An 18,856-nucleotide genomic window follows, 5' to 3' on the forward strand; every position below is an offset into this window, starting at 1 on the left:
TGTTTCTTTGTAATTATTTGTAATGTAATTATAAGTTTTTCTTCTGGAACTCAAAGGATTTTGTAATGTGGATTAATATATATTAGTTAATTTTCCATTTTATTTTTGTTTGTTTGTTTGTTTATTTCTTTGTTTGTATTTTAGGGCTTCCAAAGTTAATGAAATATTGTGATTTATTATTCAAAATGTTAATGAATTTGTGGCCATTTTTATTTAACTTTTAGTTGTAGTGTAATTAAATAAATAAATTATTGTTAACTAAACCTAAAACTAAATGTATAAAAATAATGTTCTGCAGTTGAAATAATGCCTTGGCAACTAACTGAAATAAGTTTATGCTGAGATGAAGAAATTACTAAAAATACTAATAAAAATGACAAAAACCCTTTACAAAGTTTTTTTGTTTTATCACTACCGTTTGGCCTAAAACACTGTTATTTTGGTCATCCAGTTTTATGTTGACTACGGAGCTTTTTCAGATTTTGCGTCGCTGCGTTCTCCTTTGCAGCCTTTAGCCACTGCCTACAACACGCTGGATCCTTCACTAGAGACTGAAAGTAACTCACTCCTGCTAAACATTTACTCTTTGAATTCTCGAAAGACGACTCTTTTTTTTTTTTTTCTCTATTTTCTCTTGTCAGGTAGCACAGATAAAAAAAAAACAATTTAAAAACATTATTGACAGCCCATTTTGCCAGTGGTGAAGTACCCCTTTAACAATATTAACATTGATGTGGGATTTTTCTCAACATCCACAATCAATCTCTCCTGGCTGGCTCATCCATTTTTGATGTTTCATAAACATGCAGAGTGGAATTTTGGTCCAATGAGCTCTCAGTTTAGGCTGTACCATGGCGTTGCAGAAATAGCAACCAAACAACCAACAAAATCCAGTGTTGCTTTGTTGTATCTAGTAAGGACACAGTATAAATAGCTGTGACGTATCAGGTCAGAGGTCATTTGATGAACTGACCATTTCAGACGCTCCCTCCAGGTGTGTATCGTCTCGCATTTAGATATCAGTGTTTGTTTACTCTGCCTCACCATCTCAGTTTAGCAACAGGTCATCTGAGTGTCATTGTGTCAGCTCTCTCCTGCCCAGTTTAAACAGCTAAAATCGGATTACTTAAACCGGTGGTATGGGACCGGGCCAAGCACTGAGCTCACCCTCTTCACGATGTAATGATCAGTATGGAAAAAGGACTTATTGTGCCCTCATATCAACCAATAAAAAGATTCAACTAGCTTTTCTTACCAGAGAGACAGAGGTGTGGACTGGGGGCAGATAAGGAGATAGAGGAAGAAATATGGGGTGCACAAAATGTCTGCGTTCAGCAGAAGCAAATCTTCAGATTTATTTGATATGAATTCCCACGCTCAATAAGATAAATTGCAATAGGAAACCATTTATCTGAAAGCGCCTGACATCGTGGTGCAGAAATAACTGCAGAAACCACATGCACTCAAAAACTTGGGCTAAGAGTGTGAGCTTGTGACTAGTGAGACATTTTACTGCAATTTAGAGTAAGTTTACATGTTGTTATTAATACACACTAAAGCAATGTGACCATAAATCAGCCAATCAATCAATCAGTCCACATCAGTATCAGAAATAAACCCCCAATGTTTACATGCTGGAATTGATTTTCAGAGGCATTTTGATTTTATTGAGGGAGTTATACATGTAAATTATATATTTATTTAACTGTACAATAATTTGCATCAACCCCCCACCCCAAGATTTTAAATATCTTGAACATTTTTAGCCCCAAAATCTGTTGAATTTCTGAAAGCGGTATACATTTGCTGTTTATTCTGTACGTTAATTGTCACCTTCTCATTGCAGGATTTCTAAAAACATCCCCACCACTAAAGATGTGGAGCCTCTGTTGGAGATCGATGGTGATATTCGCAGTTTTGAGGTGTTTCTCTCATCGCACACCCCTGTTCTCACCGCTCGTGATGTGGAGATGTTCCTGCCCTGTACTGTCAACCTGGATCCCAAACTAAGGGAGATCATCGCAGGTACAAACCCAAACAAACAAGTTTGCCTAGCTATAAATAAGGAGGATATGCCATGAATTTGTATTGTTTTTATATAAAGCAAAGTAGAAACTAACCAAAACCCAACCACATAAATGCTATTTGGTAGTCGACAATAATTGACAAAATGTCAAATTTAGATGAAATATATAGCTTTTATTGCTTGATGCTTTGTCACATCTGGTATAAACACTGTGAAAGAAAACTTGATCACACTTTACTTAAAGCCTGTTCATATAATGCATTATAACAGAATTTTAAAGCATTAATTATGCCTTGTAATGCACCTTATGCATGGTCTCATGAATAATTCTAACCACAATTATAGTACATATCTATTCATTAAATACACACCTTCAGAAAGTATAATGCATTAAACATATGGCAAACAACCAATTTCAGATGTAACCAGCAATCTGAAAATATTATAAAGCATTTTAGTAAGTTATTTATGAAACATAAAGGCTACATAAAGTGTTACCGAAAACTTTTTTGTGATCAATTTATTGATGCAGACTTCTCTAAATCATTGCGAATATGAGAGGTATTATCTCATCACATGATATTGGTGGTCAGCTGGTGTGTGCTTTGAGACTGAAGACGTTGCATGGTGCAATGTGACAATAAAGGTTCCTTTGTGAACCCAGAGAGATGAGTAAGGTCTCCATTGTGTTCACCTCAGGAAATGAAACGTCACTGAATCTCGATGAGACGCTTGTTTTCTGAGTCACCCAGCCAGTCTTATTTGGTCTGCCTGGGTGACTCAGAAATATTACTTCCAACCAAACACATTCTGACGTCTATTTCAGCCCTTGAGACTTTGACGGTAAAGCGAATGTGAATTTCACTGGGAACCATTTCCCACGTTTATTTCTTCAAGGTGCGTTTTTGCGCTTTGCCGCTTCTGTTGGGAGAAATCAGTGTTTTTCTAAGAGAATCAAACCACAGAGGCCTTTCTTTTCTCACATGTAACGTACTATAAATGCTTCATTTGGCTGAAGTCGACTGTGAGTGGGAGGATTTGAATGCCTTTAAAGTGCTGGCCAAGATTCGGATCTAACTTTCTCCTACTCTTTCTTTCTCTCTCTGTCTCTCTCTCGATCTCCCTCCCCGTTTCAGATGTACGAGATGCACGAGAGCAGATGCACCTTGGAGGAGTCAGTTATCCCCCACTGCCCCTGCAAGACGCTTCGGTACGGCCACACTCTGCATTTGGGCAGAATTCTTTGTCCTGCTCTCCCACGGGCTCTTTCCCTGGGCCTTTCCCCCCTGCTGGAGTGATGCCAGCCACTCAACCCCACAGCAGCTACTTTAGTGGGCTTACGGGACCCCAGCACCCCTTCTACAACCGGGTGAGACATTGGTTATTGTGTTCAAGCAAAATGCACCAGTGTTTACGGTTACTGAAGCATACTTGTGATAATTATAGAGCAAAATATGAGTGAGAACAAAACTGACCTTCTGGCATGTTTTTTTAGAAAACTTAAACCCCAGATAATATTTTTTTTTACAATTCACGCAGTGCTGGTTTATTTTATATTACAACATAAATATGCTGTTATTGTTGTTATTATTATTATTATTAATAATAATAACCATTATTATTATTATTATTATAATGGTAGTTTTTGTTTTATTATTAATTTTATTATTTATTATTATTTTATTAATTCTAATAAAAATACTTTTATTAATTAGAATTATTAGTAACAAGTTGTAGTTGCATGATTAGGGACTGTTCGTTTTTTATTTAAGGGGCTACCGGAGGAGTTTTGAGATCTATAGTCAAAATAGACTTGCCCCTTCCTTCACCAGCTATACATTTTTCTATGACCCTCCAAAATTATTGTGAAAAAAGGCATGATCCCTCCCCGATAATTTATTGATTACTTCTGTACTGGTTTGCACTTGGCAAAGATGTTCAGATATCTCTATGCCTAGTAGACCTACACCAAACGTTCATTATAAAGGGTCCTGTACAGGGCTGTACAGTGTGACATATATCTACGAAAAGATTGGTCTGTGCGATGAATAAATGTACCACTGTAGCACGCGTGCGATACAGTTTTGTAAACTCTGTTACTTGTGTTTGTTTTCAGACATGATAACAGTCGTTTTATAGACTTGTGCTTATGCGATATCACGTTTTTTGATCGTGGATGATTTAATGTCTCCACGATCTGCTTTTGAAGAGTATTGTGCTTCAGCGCACATTCTATCAGCTGCTGTTCTGGCGCCTCAAGCTTGGTTTATACTCGCCTCGTCCGCACGAGCGTGAAGGTGCGCAAAGGGCCCATTTCGCTTGGCGGTCTGCACGGCAGATTTTGTAACTGCGCGTGGAAAATGGAAAATTATGCACCAAACAATGCATGTTGCATGAATACAAAAGTTGGGTGACCCTCCCCCTAGACTAAAAAAAGTTGGATGACCCTCCCCTCAACACAGAATAAAAAGACATGACCCTCCCCTATTTTCCTCCGGTGGTCCATTCCATAAATACCGAACGGTCCCTTAATAAAAATAACTATTATTATTATTATTGTTGTTATTATTATTATTAATAATAACAAATTATTTATGCTGTAATATAAAATTAACCAACATTTGTAAAAAAAAAAAAAAAAAAAAAAAAATTGGGGGGTTTATTTTTATTTATGGGGTTTCCTGCTACTACTACTACTACTAATTTTTAAATAATATTTCATAAAATATTAATGATAATAGTAGCAGTAGTAGTAGTAAGATTATTAATAATAATAGCATTACTACTAACTCTATTAATCACAATAATGTAATATTTCATACAATATTCAGCTTATTGTTTATTATTATTGTTAAAAATAATGATATTATTATTATTACTAATTTTAATTATTAGTAGCCAGTTGTAGTAGCATGATTAATAAAAATAACAACTATTATTACTGCTGGTATTATTATTATTATTATTATTATTATTAATAATAATAACATTTATGTTGTTATATAAAATTAACCTGCATTGTAACTTTTTTTCATTTGGAGTTTATTTTTTATTCATGGGGTTTACTACTACTACTACTACTAATAATAATAATAATAATAATAATAACAATAATAATTAATATTTCAGAAAATAGTACTACTACTGGTATTAATATTAAGTAGTAGTAGTAGTATTAAGATTATTCATAATAATAATACTAACACTATTAATAAAAATAATGTAATTATTCCTACAATATTCATCTTATAGTTTATCTTTATTGTTAATAATAATGGAAGATATTAAATATACTTAGAACAGTCCTAATAAATCACCAGTGTGTTTATAGGCTCTCATGGGTGTTTGCCCTTTCATTAAATGAACCTGATGTTGCGCTGACCCTCATCTGACCCTCAGTCGTGATTTTTCTGTTCTCTCTACATCTATAGCCGTACTTCCCTCATCATGTTTATCACCTGCCCCGAAATTACCCTGGCAACCCCCATCACACCCCTTCACGCCCTGCTACTAAACATAAGGACCCAAGTCTGGGACTAGTAAGTACATAAACGACTCTGTATGTACACTGCAGGCAGACACGCGTTTTACTGCCTATAGTCTAAATGGCCACAATAATGTCTTTATGTCTCTTGGCACTAAATGTCTTTTTTCATACTTTGTTTCAAGCTCCTCGTGACAAACAGCCTGTGGCTTGTAGCTATAATTTACACATTAAACTCACAGAGCAGTTTTAGGGTTTAATGTCTCTGTGTTAATCACAGTGTCGTGCCATTTCATATATTGTAAGCGTTTGTAGCTTTCTAGCATTTTCCCATGATGCTTCTTACACCAAATATGGGTGTAATTTGATTTTAAACAACCTTTTTCCTTTCCTCCTCTCAGAGTCTTAGATTTAACCCGCAACCCTTCCTTTCAGACTTTTGTATGTAAATGATTAGCTTAAAGATTAGCTAACATTTTTGCATGGCAAATGAGTAATAATCTCTCTGCCACTATGCATGTTTTATGAATATGACATTATGACCTTTGTGATTTCCGGCTGTTTACTTAGTCTGCCTACATTGCAGATCAGAATGTCTGTCTACGACGCTGTACATTGTAGAGAATGAAAACTCTCGTTGAAGACCTGATGGAGTTCAGAATTATAGCAAAATTGAGAAAAGTCCCATAGTTCATGCCACTCTCTTTTTCAGTCCTCTCTCTTTTCCATGCTAAATGTCCACACTTCTGCAATGGTCTTTTATCCTCTGGTTCTTCCTCTTTCCTCCGCTCTTTCTCCCTCCATCAGGATATAATCAGAGAGGACTCACGTGAGGGTCTTCCCTCTCCATCCCCCTCTATGGTAACTTTAGTAGTGTGTATGTACGTGTTTATATCTGTGCAGACAATTAAAGATTCTGCTGCATCTTTTATGCAAAGTAACACACACACACACACATATGCACTTGTGCTGGTGGCATGTTACACTTAGTGTCCAGTTTGAGGCTGCGCTGCTTGAACCCTAAAGCTTGATGTGCAGCTAGTGAACAAAACTTGAGCATTCAAACAACCTATTGCTGGACTTCAGCATCTGTTTTATTTTCCACCTTTACTCTTTAATCCATATTTGACTTTGAAACAGAAGTCTATTGAAAGTGTATATATTTATATATATAAATCAATTAGTAAATATGTATGTATAACTTTTATTTACTAATTGATTTTTACACATGTTTATATATATACATACACACACACACATATATAAGACATGTTTTGAGCAGCAAATCAACATATTTGAATGATTTCTGAAGGATCGTGTGACACTGAAAACTGGAGTAATGATGCTGAAAATTCAGCTTTGCATCACATGAATACATTTTATAAATGAATGAATTATTTTAATTCAGAATTCTAAAATGTAATAAAATAAAAAGCTGTTATTTGAATTGTAATAATATTTGCACAATATTACTGTCTTTTTACTCTAATTTTGATTGAATAAATGCAGCCTTGGTGAGCATAAGATGTAAAACGTAAAAATAAAAATGCATTTTTTTTAATTTCTGAATTAAATGACACAATATTTATACAATTAGTGTGTACTATCCATTGACTGCGGGCTGTTCGAATTACGTTACTGTTGTGAATTCGCTTCCCTGCTAATGCCAATAATCTCAAAACGGCCAAATATTGGACAAGATTATATCAGATTAGAACGATTACATCATAAATCACTTTATAACAACCATTACCAATGCTCACTGACATATCATTCATCAAAACTATCATCAACGACACCAGCATATTGATTCTCCATTCCTGCGCCTCCTCCATCCTCCTTCCCCGCTGTTTTCGTTTGAGTCCCGCCCTGCCGCTGCTTTCTCTCTTCATATCCTGCCCTCCTTCCTTCAGCTCTGTTGTTTTGCCCTTTCATGCCTCCATCATTTGATCCGCTCTCTGGTCTGTCCCCTCATGGCTGCTTTGTTGTGCGTGGTGTGAAAGGCTGCTGCTATCAGAGGCTGGCTGGATTAGCATCAGCAGTCCTGGGACGTCTCGCTCTTATCAGCAGAGAGAGCCGCTTCCTTCAGCGCACACGTCTGTTTCCTCCTCCCGCTAATTACACTCTTATCGCCCCGCTCCAACACTCGGCCATCAGGGTGGGGCCGCTTTGGAATCAAACAACTTGTTCTCGCCATGAAGTCCTCTCCGTTTCTCCTTTTATCGTTCTGTGTGTCTTTTCTGCTCAAACTCTTTGCCAGTTCGTCCTTTCTCCGAAATGTTGTAGTTATGAGTCACTTCATCTGAAGTTTTCTGTTTGATTGGCCTGATCTAATCATTACTGTGAAAACCGTGCAGGTCGGATGCCGTCATAAATAATGTTCTTGTGTGCGTTTGATTTATTGATGATTTGAAGCATGTGACCTAATCCCTCCTTTCCTCTCCTTTTGCCACTCCCAGATAAAATCTCAGCCCTTCAGAATGAAGCAGGTACAAACATTGAAACCCTTCAGTTTTTCCCGTGTTTTACTGTGTTATTTATAGGACTCCTGCTCATTTTGGCGTGCTTCACTTCGAACCAGAACAAAATGAACAGCCAGTTCTGTCATTATGAAATTTCTGTTCAAATACACTGTCCAAATTTTCACATGCTGTCCAGATCCAGAAAGGACTAAAAAGCACCATAAAATATACAGCACACAGGTTTGCATTGAAGTTAAAGGATTAGTTCACTTTTAAAAAAAACTTTTGCTGATAATTTACTCACCCCCATGTCATCCAAGATGTCCATGTCTTTCTTTCTTCAGTCGAAAAGAAATTAAGGTTTTTGATGAAAACATTCCAGGCTTTTTCTCCATATAATGCACTTTGCTGGGCACCAAACGGTTCAAGGTCCAAAAGACAGTTTCAGTGCAAACTGCAAACTGTTCAAAGGGCTTTAAACGATTCCAGACGATGAATAAGGGTCTTATCAAGCGAAACGATCGCTCATTTAAAAAAGAAATAACAAAGTTTAAGTTTAATAATGTCAAATGCTCGCCTTGCTCTGTTCTGTGATGCACGTTCGTGACTCTCCTGTTCGAACTCGTTCATCAAAATGAACAAATCTTTTTTCGAGTCATTTGGTTCATTTAACGAACGAAATGAACGAAATTGACTCGGAAAAAGATTCGTTCATTTTGATGAACGAGTTCGAACAGGAGAGTCACACAGAACAGAGCAAGGCGAGCATTTGAGCTTATAAAACTTAAACTTTGTTATTTCTTTTTTAAATGAGCGATCGTTTCGCTTGATAAGACCCTTATTCATCGTCTGGTGTCGTTTAAAGCCATTTGAACAGTTTGCAGTTTGCACTGAAACTGTCTTTTGGACCTTGAACCGTTTGGTGCCCAGCAAAGTGCATTATATGGAGAAAAATCCTGGAATGTTTTCATCAAAAACCTTAATTTCTTTTCGACTGAAGAAAGAAAGACATGGACATCTTGGATGACATGGGGGTGAGTAAATTATCAGCAAAAGTTTTTTTAAAAGTGAACTAATCCTTTAAGTCCTCTGAAACCATTATGACGATTTATGTAAAGAAAATTTAAAGTGTTGTTCACCTGAAAATTTCTCAAATATTATTCTCCATTATATACATTTAAACTGGTATGTCAAGTTAAAATTTGACGTCAACTTGAATCTAAATGCAAATGAGTTTTTAGAGAACTGGCTAAATGATCATTGAATGTAGTGAATATTTATTCACAGGCTCATCCTGATTGGCTGCCTCTATTTCAGTGCTCTGCAGTTCCACCCAAAATAGCTTTCAATTTACTTTTACTTTTAAAATGTACTTTTATTTCTTGTATTTTTTTCTTAGTAAACATGCCTGCTGATGATGAGTAGGACTTAAGCACAAATATTTTAGGTGAAAACAATTGGTGTCAAGCTATGTTGAGAATCCACAGCACTCATTTGTGAACAAAGAATCATGGTCATGGGCATTTTTTTTTAATTATTTATTTGGCTGCTTATCACAGATGTTTTCCATGAATCAGATATAGATACAACATGGCCCAGTCATCATCATTTAAAGAGCATGCTTGTAAAATGTTCATTAATTAGCGTTAACTAAGGGCTCAAATAATTGAAAGGCGCAATTTCATAAGAATTCATATGAAATATAGTCCATGTATTGTTCTATCATCCATAACTGCTCAAGAGTTCCTCACTCTGTGATGACATTGGATGACTGCTTTGGCTTTTCTTGAGTTGCACTGCTTTTGCATTGCATGGCTTTGACCGTGGCTCATGCCTTGCTATCCCAGAATGTATTATGAATGAATATTGAATACATTATTGTATGTGTGTAGGGCTCTGGTTCTGTGGTTTCTAGTGGAGCTCAGGTCCTCCTCAGTTCTCTTAGCATTGATGGAGTGTGTGAGAAGCTCAGACAGATCCAGGGCCTGGACTCCAGCATGCTGGAACAGTACATCGGCACAATCAAAAAGGTATGTTCTGGAAGAGTGTACTAAAAGCTCCACAGAAAAGTATGCAGTCGGTTTAAAGGTTTGCCGTGTGATTTTATTGTGCACGTAAAAGGCACTTTCACAAACACAGTACACATTGTTGTTCCATTGCTTCTTTAAAACATTAGAGGTTCAAATCTTTATGATAAATATACACTACTGCTATAAAGTTTGGTGTCAAATAAATGCTGTTCTTTTGCTCTTTCTATTCATCAAAGAATCCTTAAAAATATTTATATTTATTATTTTCTACAAATATTAATCGCCACAACTGCTACTGTTTTTTCTTTATAGTTTTGAAAGAAGTTTCTTATGCTTACCAAGACTGCATTTATTTGATAAAAAATACCGGACAATGGTAATATTGTGAAATATTAGTACAATTTAAAATAACTGTTTGATTGATTCTTCAGAAATCAGTCTTAATATGCTGATTTAGTGCTCAAGAAACATTTCTTATCAATGTTAAAGACAGTTGTGGTGCTTAATACTTTTGTGGAAAACGTGATTTTGCAAGATTCTTTTATGAATAAAACGGTCAAAAAAGCATTTATTTGAAATAGATTTTTGTTGTAATCATTTAAAAGTCTTTACTGTCATGTTTAATCAATTTAATGCATCCTTGCTGAATGAAAGTATTAATTTAGTTTACCCTACTAACCCCTAATACTACTCCAGTAAAAGTATTTCCTCAAAAATCAAGTACTTACTTTTAATATTTAAGTACCATAAGTAAAATTGAAAGTAAAATTTCTGATTGATTAAAGATATATTTATTCTAGCAAGCATTAGTCGGTAATCAGCACTAAAATACATTATTAACTTAGTTGCATGTTCATTCGAGCTCCGACGATATCCATTTTTGGCTCGTTTTGACCGAATCAGTGAGTTGTTCAATCAAGACCAGCTGCAATTGGATCAGTCCAATTCACGAGTGAATCATTCAGTGTTATTTGTGAACCAATTCAGCAGGTTCTTTGGAATTAGAAAGAATCAACTCGTTCACGAATCGCACATCGCTCTTGCGTCTCGGATAGGGTGGAGATTTCTTCAGTTCGAAGTAACAAGGACGATATTGTTTTTAAGGAATGCAGTGGAGTAAAAAGTGCAATATCATGCTATGGAAAGTAGTGAAGTAAAAGTAAATGTTTCGCAAAATAAAAATGATAAAGTACAGATATGTTAGAAATGTTCTTAAAGGGATAGTTCACCCAAAAAAGGAAAATTCTGTCAGCATTTACTCGCCCTCAAGTTGTTCCAAACCTGTATAAATTTCTTTAATTTGCCAGACAGTTGACGGTAGCCATTGACTTCCATAGTACGGAAAAAATTTGAAAAAAAATTTAAAGTCAGTCAGTCTGAACGTCAGTTTCATGCCCTATTTGGTGCCCTATTTTGTACCATATTCGTGGAAATATACCGATAACTAAAAGAAAAGTGGGGAAAACAGGACAGAGACATGGGGTGTGGTAAATTACTCTTTTCCAATAGATGAATATGTATTTACAGGGATGGACTAGTTTCATCAGCTCCATGTGGTGCATACAGAGGATTCACAATAAGGCCTTTCTTTCCACTGGACAACATCTGAAGGAAGCAATGACATATCTGATGTCTCCGTTAGACATCCATTAGTCAACCTACCAGCTGTGTCCCATCAGCCCGCATACTTAAACATCTCTATTGTGAACTTTGTTTCAACCCCCTACACACTGCCAAGATCAAATTGATCTAAAGTTTGTAAGCAGTTTTTTCAATGCCATAATGTTTTTGTCAAATTGTGTCACTGCAGGCCAATGTGAACGGTCGGGTTCTGTCTCAGTGCAACCTTGATGAGCTCAAGAAGGAAATGAACATGAACTTTGGAGACTGGCATCTCTTCAGGTCCATGGTAAGACATCAGCTGACTAGTGATTTTCTGTTCTTAATCCTACACGTTCACATCAGATAGTGGTCATCTTTCTGTTTGTAATGTTTAGCACGCAGCTAATCTCTCTGTAGTGAAGAAGGCTGGATGGGGTTGAAATAAGGAACACATGTAGCTGTGTTGATCAGATTTCCATTTGCACTTATACAAACGAATGTTGTGTTGCCAACTTGCCAGCAAGCAGGCAGCCATCTGGTCCAAGATGGCTGCTTTCTGGATGAAGGAGGGTTATTGTCAGTGGGAGCTCGGTGTCCACTTGAAGATCTGAATAGCTTGACGTTTACAAGAAAGTAGCATTCTTCAGGCTGGAAACGAGTCCAAATGGAACGGCTTGGGGCTAGTTGTGATATTGGCATGCCTTAAAGGTTTCACACAGTACTACGGCCATTCAGCGATTTCACATAAATGCCTTAGTGAAGCACAGTTAAAAACAATTTTGTCTTGTATCCATGTTCTTTAAAACTAAAACCTATTCAAATGGGACGCTTTTTCCTAGAGGTCAGGTAACATTCTTGTTTCACAAATGTATTGTTTCTATTTTATCAAACACTTCTGTGATCTTCTCACTCAACCATGGTAAAAAGTATGGAATAAATTGGCTATTTCTAATTCTAACCGCATAGAAATGTCTGTTATGGAATGTTATTTAATTTCAATTTTATATATATATATATATATATATATATATATATATATATATATATATATATATATACACTACCGTTCAAAAGTTTGGGGTCAGTGAGAATTTTATTTTTATTTTTTGGAGGAAAGAAATCAATACTTTTATTTATCAAGGACAGTAAAGACATTTATAATGTTACAAAAGATTCTATTTCAAACAAATGCTGTTATTTTGAACTTCCTATTCATCAAAGAATCCAAAAAAAAAAAAAAAAAAACTGTACGACTGACAGACCAACAACTGTTTCAACATTGATAATAATAATAAATGTTTCTTGAGCATCAAATCCTCATATTATACTGATTTGTGAAGGATCATTTGACACTGAAGACACTGACACTGGTGATGCTGAAAATTCAGCTTTGATCACAGGAATAAATTACACTTTACTATATATTCACACAGAAAACAGCTGATTTACACTGGAATAATATTTAATACTATAACTGATTTTTGTTGTATTTTTAATCAAATAAGCGCAGCCATGGTTAGCAGAAGAGAATTCTTTTAAAAGTATTTAAAATCGTACCGACCCCGAACTTTTGAACGGTAGTGTATATATAAACAGTGTATTATTTGTAAAATTCCAATGACCCAGTGTATACTTTTATTATTTATTTGCATATCGTTACTAAAACTAATTTTCTCGTTGTACTATCTAGTGCATTTTTTTAAATGAATTTAGACATTTTCCCCCCAATTTTGAGTAAAATGCCATCTCACAAAATGTAAAAAGAAATAACTCATTAAGCAGAGTCCAATCATTCTTAATTTTATAATTATATCACATAGACTATCATTTAAATGTTTGGTGTCATGAAGATTTTTAAAAAAAGAAAGAAATTAATGTAAATGTGACAGCAAAGACATTTATAATGTTACAAACGATATATATTTCAAATAAATGCTGTTCTTTTGAACTTTCTATTCATCAAAGAATTCTGAAAAAAAATGTAGCACTGTTTCCACAAAAACAATGTATCCTGTTTTTAACATTGATAATAATAAGACATGTTTCATTAGCAGCAAATCAGCATATTAGAATGATTTCTAAAAAGATCTGAAGACTAAAGTAATGATGCTGAAAATTCAGCTTTTACAATAGAAAATGTTAAAATAGAAAATTGTGACAATACTTCAATTAATGTTTTTACTGTATTTTGATCAAATAAATGCAGTCTTAATGAGCATAAGAGACTACTTTCAAAAACATTTCAAAATTGCAATGACCCTAACCATTTGAACATTAGTGTATACAAGTCTTTCATTGAGTTTTGTGACGCATCCAGAGTACGCAACCTCGAAGCATAAGGTTGTCCTTTTATATTTAAACTCAAATATTATTTCGAAAAATAACCCTGTAATCCTGTACTTTTAGCGTTCAAGAATCAAGAGAAGAGGAACACAGTTTCACAAAGATAGTCTGCAAGATTTGCTCAATGAATGAAATGCACACTTGCTATTGAATCCCTTGAAACATTGCTGTATTTGTGCTGCAGGTTCTAGAGCAGCGTCATGTGGAGAACCAGCTGCTGAATGATGAATCAGGAGCGTGCAGCGAGCAGGGCAGCAGCGTGTTGATTCAACCCGAACCCCTCAGGCCCTCTGAAGCGCCACAAGACGTGACCATCAACTCAGAAAACTTTGCGTACAGCCTCAACCTCAGCTTTGAAGAGCTCAGCGGTGTGGGGCTTGAGGAGCCCGCCAGACAACACAATGCCCACTGGCTGGTGCGTGGTACTGCTGTGCACACAAACACATTCAGCTGGACACATCAACACTGAAGTACAGCCTATAGATAAACACAGGTGCACACCATGAGAAGACGCCGTGATTATATATACATAGAGGCCAACACAAACATATATGCGTATGGAAACAAAGAAACTGCCGTTTTTGTTGTTGAGCCTTTTTAACCTAACATTTTCTTCACTGTTGCATTTTGACTGTGGAGCGCAGCTTCTGCTTTTCAGTAGTCTCTCATCAGCATGAAAATAGCATGTGGTTTACTGGGTGACAAACGGAGTGTTTTCTGACCTAGATGGGCAGAGGAAGTGAAGAGCTGACCACACACACACTCTAGCTCTCTATCACACAGAGATAGCTATTTCTGCACTCATCTGTTCACACTTGGCATGGTGTTTCAACACAAGCAAGAGCTCATAATGGTTTAGATTAGCATCATGGAAGTTGGTTGTGTACACAGAATTGGTGTGTCCCATTTCGCATAATTCTGCACTATTTTACACCATTTTGTAGCCTAAGTAGTATGAGTATGAGTATGGGTATGAGTATGGGTATGAGTATGGGTATGGGTATGGGTATAGGTATGGGTATGGGTATGGGTATGGGTATGGGTATGGGTATGTCAGGTCAAGTCAAGTCATCTTCATTTATATAGCGCTTTTAACAATGGATTGTTTCAAAGCAGCTTTACAGAGATAAACATATCATTTAAGGTAACAGATTGTTTTGGCGTTATAGCGGGTATGGGTATGGAGGGGACATTAAATGGAACATGCTGCAAATGCTTCAATGCAGTCAAAATTGAGAGAAGTTCTCAAGTCTGCTAGAATTCATACTCTACAATAGTTGTCCCAAATGACACACTGTGCACTTGTATTCACTCAACCTTGTTGTGTATGTGTAACTAGTCCTATTCAACCCACTCCGAGCGGGATTTGAACCTGGATTTCCGGTGTGGGAGGTGGGCGCGCTAACAAGGATGCTAAAGACCGAAGCCACTAGCGTGTCTCTCGAGGCCAGGGGAGTGAGGTTTACACCCTCAGCTCTTACTGGCCTACTTTACACACACCGCCCCTAAATCTCACTCCCATCCGGGTGAACGCCACCAAATGTAACTGCTCCTACTCAACTCGCTCTGAGCGGGATTCGAACCGTGGGAGGTGGGCATGCTAACAAGGACACTAAAGAGCCGCTAGTATGTAGTATGGAGTGAGGTTTACACGCACAGTTCTTATTGGCCTACGTCCGTTACAAATGGATTTTATGAGATTATTTTATCATTCAACATCGGAAAGGAAACGTAAGGAAAGGTTATAAAAAAAAAAATGTAGGTTGAATAAGTGCATCATCTGGGTTTTTAAAGTGCACTTTTTTGGGGGGGGGGGACTTTCTGTGAATGCGTTACTCACACTATTATTTTTTTAAAGCAAAAAGGCATCAAATAGTCCATAAGTACGCAAGTTGGAATGCACCTAATGACTCATTTTGAAAGCAACTTTTGTCTCTACAAAGGGATAGTTCAATTAAAATGTTGTCATCAACTCACTGTAATGTTTCTGGAACCCTGCATAACTTCTCATGGAACACAAGGAATTACTTATTCCAAGTCTTCTGAAGCCATATGATAGTCTTGTATGAAGAACTGTCAACAAAATTCTTGAGTGAACGTGCCAGGTTTAAACATCTGGACGTAAAAAAAGTGTTAAATCAATTGTTAAATTGATTGAAATCCCTAGATAAATTTTTTATTGCATGTTCGTCGTATTAAATGTGGTACGATAAAACTGTACCGCAAAATGATGGCAAGAAATGCCTTTCTATTGAGTTTACAAGTCAAGTCAAGTCATCTTCATTTATATAGCGCTTTTAACAATGGATTGTTTCAAAGCCGCTTTACAGAGATAAACATATAATTTAAGGTAACAGAGATTGTTTTGGCTTTATAGCGGTTCTTGAATAATGTTATTTCCAGCTAAAGTTAATTTTGATTGGGTTAATTTACAAGGGCTGCATGCAAAAACAAACATACCTGTGTAGGTTTATTCTACCTGTTCATTCATGAACAAATGAATAGTTCCAAAGATCTGTCTGAAACAGCCTGAAAAATGGACATTTAAAATGAAATGTATAAGGATTATTTATTATATTATTGTGTGTATTAACTTCCTTTTTTAAAATTTCACTGTTATCATCAATACCAGTATATTGCGACACCCCTAATCGATACCCAGCCCTAATGCTATATAATTCCTTTTGTGTTCCATGAAAGACAGGCTTAAGTTTTATTTTGGGCGAATTATTGCTTGAAATGCCTATTACTGTCTAAATTGACCTGATCTTCTCCTTTAGGCCAACACTCACCGGACGTCCAGCATATCCAGCCTGAACTCTCAGGAATCTTCCAACGACATCTGTAAGCTGACCGACATGCAGCAGGCAGAGTATCGCACCGCTTACCAGGAGTACATCTCGCACATGTCCCAGCTGGAGGTGTCTGCTGCTGGACGAGAGAGTCCCGCTCAAGCCCTGGCCGGCCAGTTCCTCTCAGCCAGCTCTGAGGAGAAGACTAAGGAAGGTGAGCAAGATGGGCGCAAACCCTATGCCAAAAAGGGCTCCAAACCCGCAGACACTATAGCGGACTTCTCCTCAGCCCCTGATGGTGCTTGTCTAGACCCCATTACAGAGGAGGATGAGAAGTCCGAGCATGGATCTGCCACTAAAAGACGCAAGACCAGAGGCCAGGGCCCTTGTTACCACAGCGTGCCGAGAGATGAAGAAGACTCTGGGGACGAGGAGACAGACGCCACCCCGCTGCTAAGAGAGGAACCCTGGGCCGCCGAACCAGATCTAGGCCTCTTATCTACAGGGAAGAGCTTCGTTTCAGACATCATGCTGGACAAGAAATCCTCTGACTCTGGAGTGAGGTCCAGCAGGAGCTCATCCGACCACTCGCTACAAGATGAGGAGGGCGAATCGGCCCAGGAGAAGAAAGAAGAGGAGACCCATCTGATCGAACTGGTTCTTGAGAGCCCGGTTAAAAAGCGAGTCTTACCGCACAGGCTGGGCAACCTTCAAGACGAGGCCGTGGCCCGGATGTCCATCTGCTCTGACGCTCTGTCTGACAGCAGTACCCCTGAGGAAAGCTGGCCCGCTTCAGCCGGGAGTAACCTCAACTGCTCGACCGACAACGCTGCGCTCAACAACAACCTCAACAACAGCACTCAGCAGGAGACCTCCGGCTCCACCGACTGCCCCTCACTCATTATAAGACCCGGATCCAGCACAGAGACCAACCAGAACCTGCATGGAGTCCAACGCAAGAGGTCCATCGGTCCTGACGCCGCTGAGGAACGAGAGAGTGTCCTCTGAGCATAACCGGGTTTATTTAACTCAAGGATGCCCAGTTCTGTTCCTGGAGATCTACCTTCCTGCAGAGTTCAGTTCAAGCACACCTGTCTGTAGTTATCCAGTGCTATAAGATCTTGTTTCGCTGGTTCAGGGTTGGAGCTGAACTTTGCTGGAAGGTAGGACAGGAACAGGACTGGTCACCCCTGAAGGATGATTACCGTAAAACAGTCTGTAACAACTGCAAAAGTTAGCAAAACTTTTCGTTCATACGCTGTTACTGCACATTTTCTTGGTGTTGATTCTGCTTCATAGTTAAAGTAACAACAGATAACTTTTGCTCTCGGGGTCCCCCTACAGTTGGGAAACAGTATTGTCCTCTACTACTGTCAAACTCTGTCATCCTACATGCACGTGCAATTGTTGACAACCATGATAGCCCTGAACACTGTAGGAGGAGGTCACATGCAGGTGTTCTGCTTGCGTCGCGTGTGAAATGTCTTCATCCCAGGTACAGTGGCATATATTTCAGCATGTCATATGAATATAATTTCATGGGTTTTATTTTTTTTCTAACGACAAATGATCGCGATGCTCACGTTTACAAGCCAGCGTCATTATAGTAGCCTAGTCTATTGGTTACCGTTTTGCTGAATCTATATGATACTTCAATGCAATGTTTGAGTGGTTGATAATAACCATATATCGTCAATATTATAATATCAAGCTACCATAAATGAATCTGCAAATTTTACAAATCGATTTGCATTATAGCTTGAGGCAAGACAAATAAACAAATATCACAGACATGTTAGGTATCCTAAAATATGATTTTATTAATAATCTTCCTTCTTTCTTTGTACATGTTGAGTAGACTACACTTTTTAGGTCAAACATTTGCTATTTGCATTTCATCGATTGCAAAGTTCAAATCAGAACGAGAATACTAGTGATAGCTAACCATCAAAAACTAGAATATCGTTTACTAGCTACCAGATTGATAATTCGCTACTACTCTAGCGAATTAGAGAGGTTAGAGAGAGGCATTCTTTTTTCGATGGGGGGTTCGATGCTCCCTGCACACGCAAGGTCTCTCGCTCGCTTTTTTCTCTCTGCCGTCCGCGCGCGTTGGA

General features: G+C 37.5%; 1 protein-coding gene across 5 annotated transcripts in view; it reads left to right on the forward strand.

Moving 5' to 3' along the window:
• Positions 1-17,926, forward strand: part of kidins220a (kinase D-interacting substrate 220a) — a 51,796-nt gene extending 33,870 nt beyond the window's left edge. For 2 of the 5 annotated variants that reach the window (XM_056245635.1, XM_056245634.1), the window contains exons 23-31: positions 1,847-2,025; positions 3,163-3,395; positions 5,458-5,565; positions 6,318-6,371; positions 7,970-7,999; positions 9,865-10,002; positions 11,813-11,911; positions 14,132-14,362; positions 16,728-17,926. In XM_056245635.1, coding sequence (XP_056101610.1) covers positions 1,847-2,025; positions 3,163-3,395; positions 5,458-5,565; positions 6,318-6,371; positions 7,970-7,999; positions 9,865-10,002; positions 11,813-11,911; positions 14,132-14,362; positions 16,728-17,747 — 2,092 coding nt within the window. In that variant the 3' untranslated portion in view covers positions 17,748-17,926. The remainder of the gene's footprint in view (positions 1-1,846; positions 2,026-3,162; positions 3,396-5,457; positions 5,566-6,317; positions 6,372-7,969; positions 8,000-9,864; positions 10,003-11,812; positions 11,912-14,131; positions 14,363-16,727) is intronic. The other 3 variants (XM_056245636.1, XM_056245637.1, XM_056245638.1) reach the window with 3 other exon arrangements.
• The last annotated feature ends 930 nt before the right edge of the window (positions 17,927-18,856 follow it).

This window comes from Rhinichthys klamathensis, unplaced genomic scaffold (assembly GCF_029890125.1).
Source record: "Rhinichthys klamathensis goyatoka isolate OS25496 unplaced genomic scaffold, OSU_Roscu_1.1 h1tg000032l_1, whole genome shotgun sequence".
NCBI classification, from domain to species: Eukaryota; Metazoa; Chordata; class Actinopteri; order Cypriniformes; family Leuciscidae; genus Rhinichthys; species Rhinichthys klamathensis.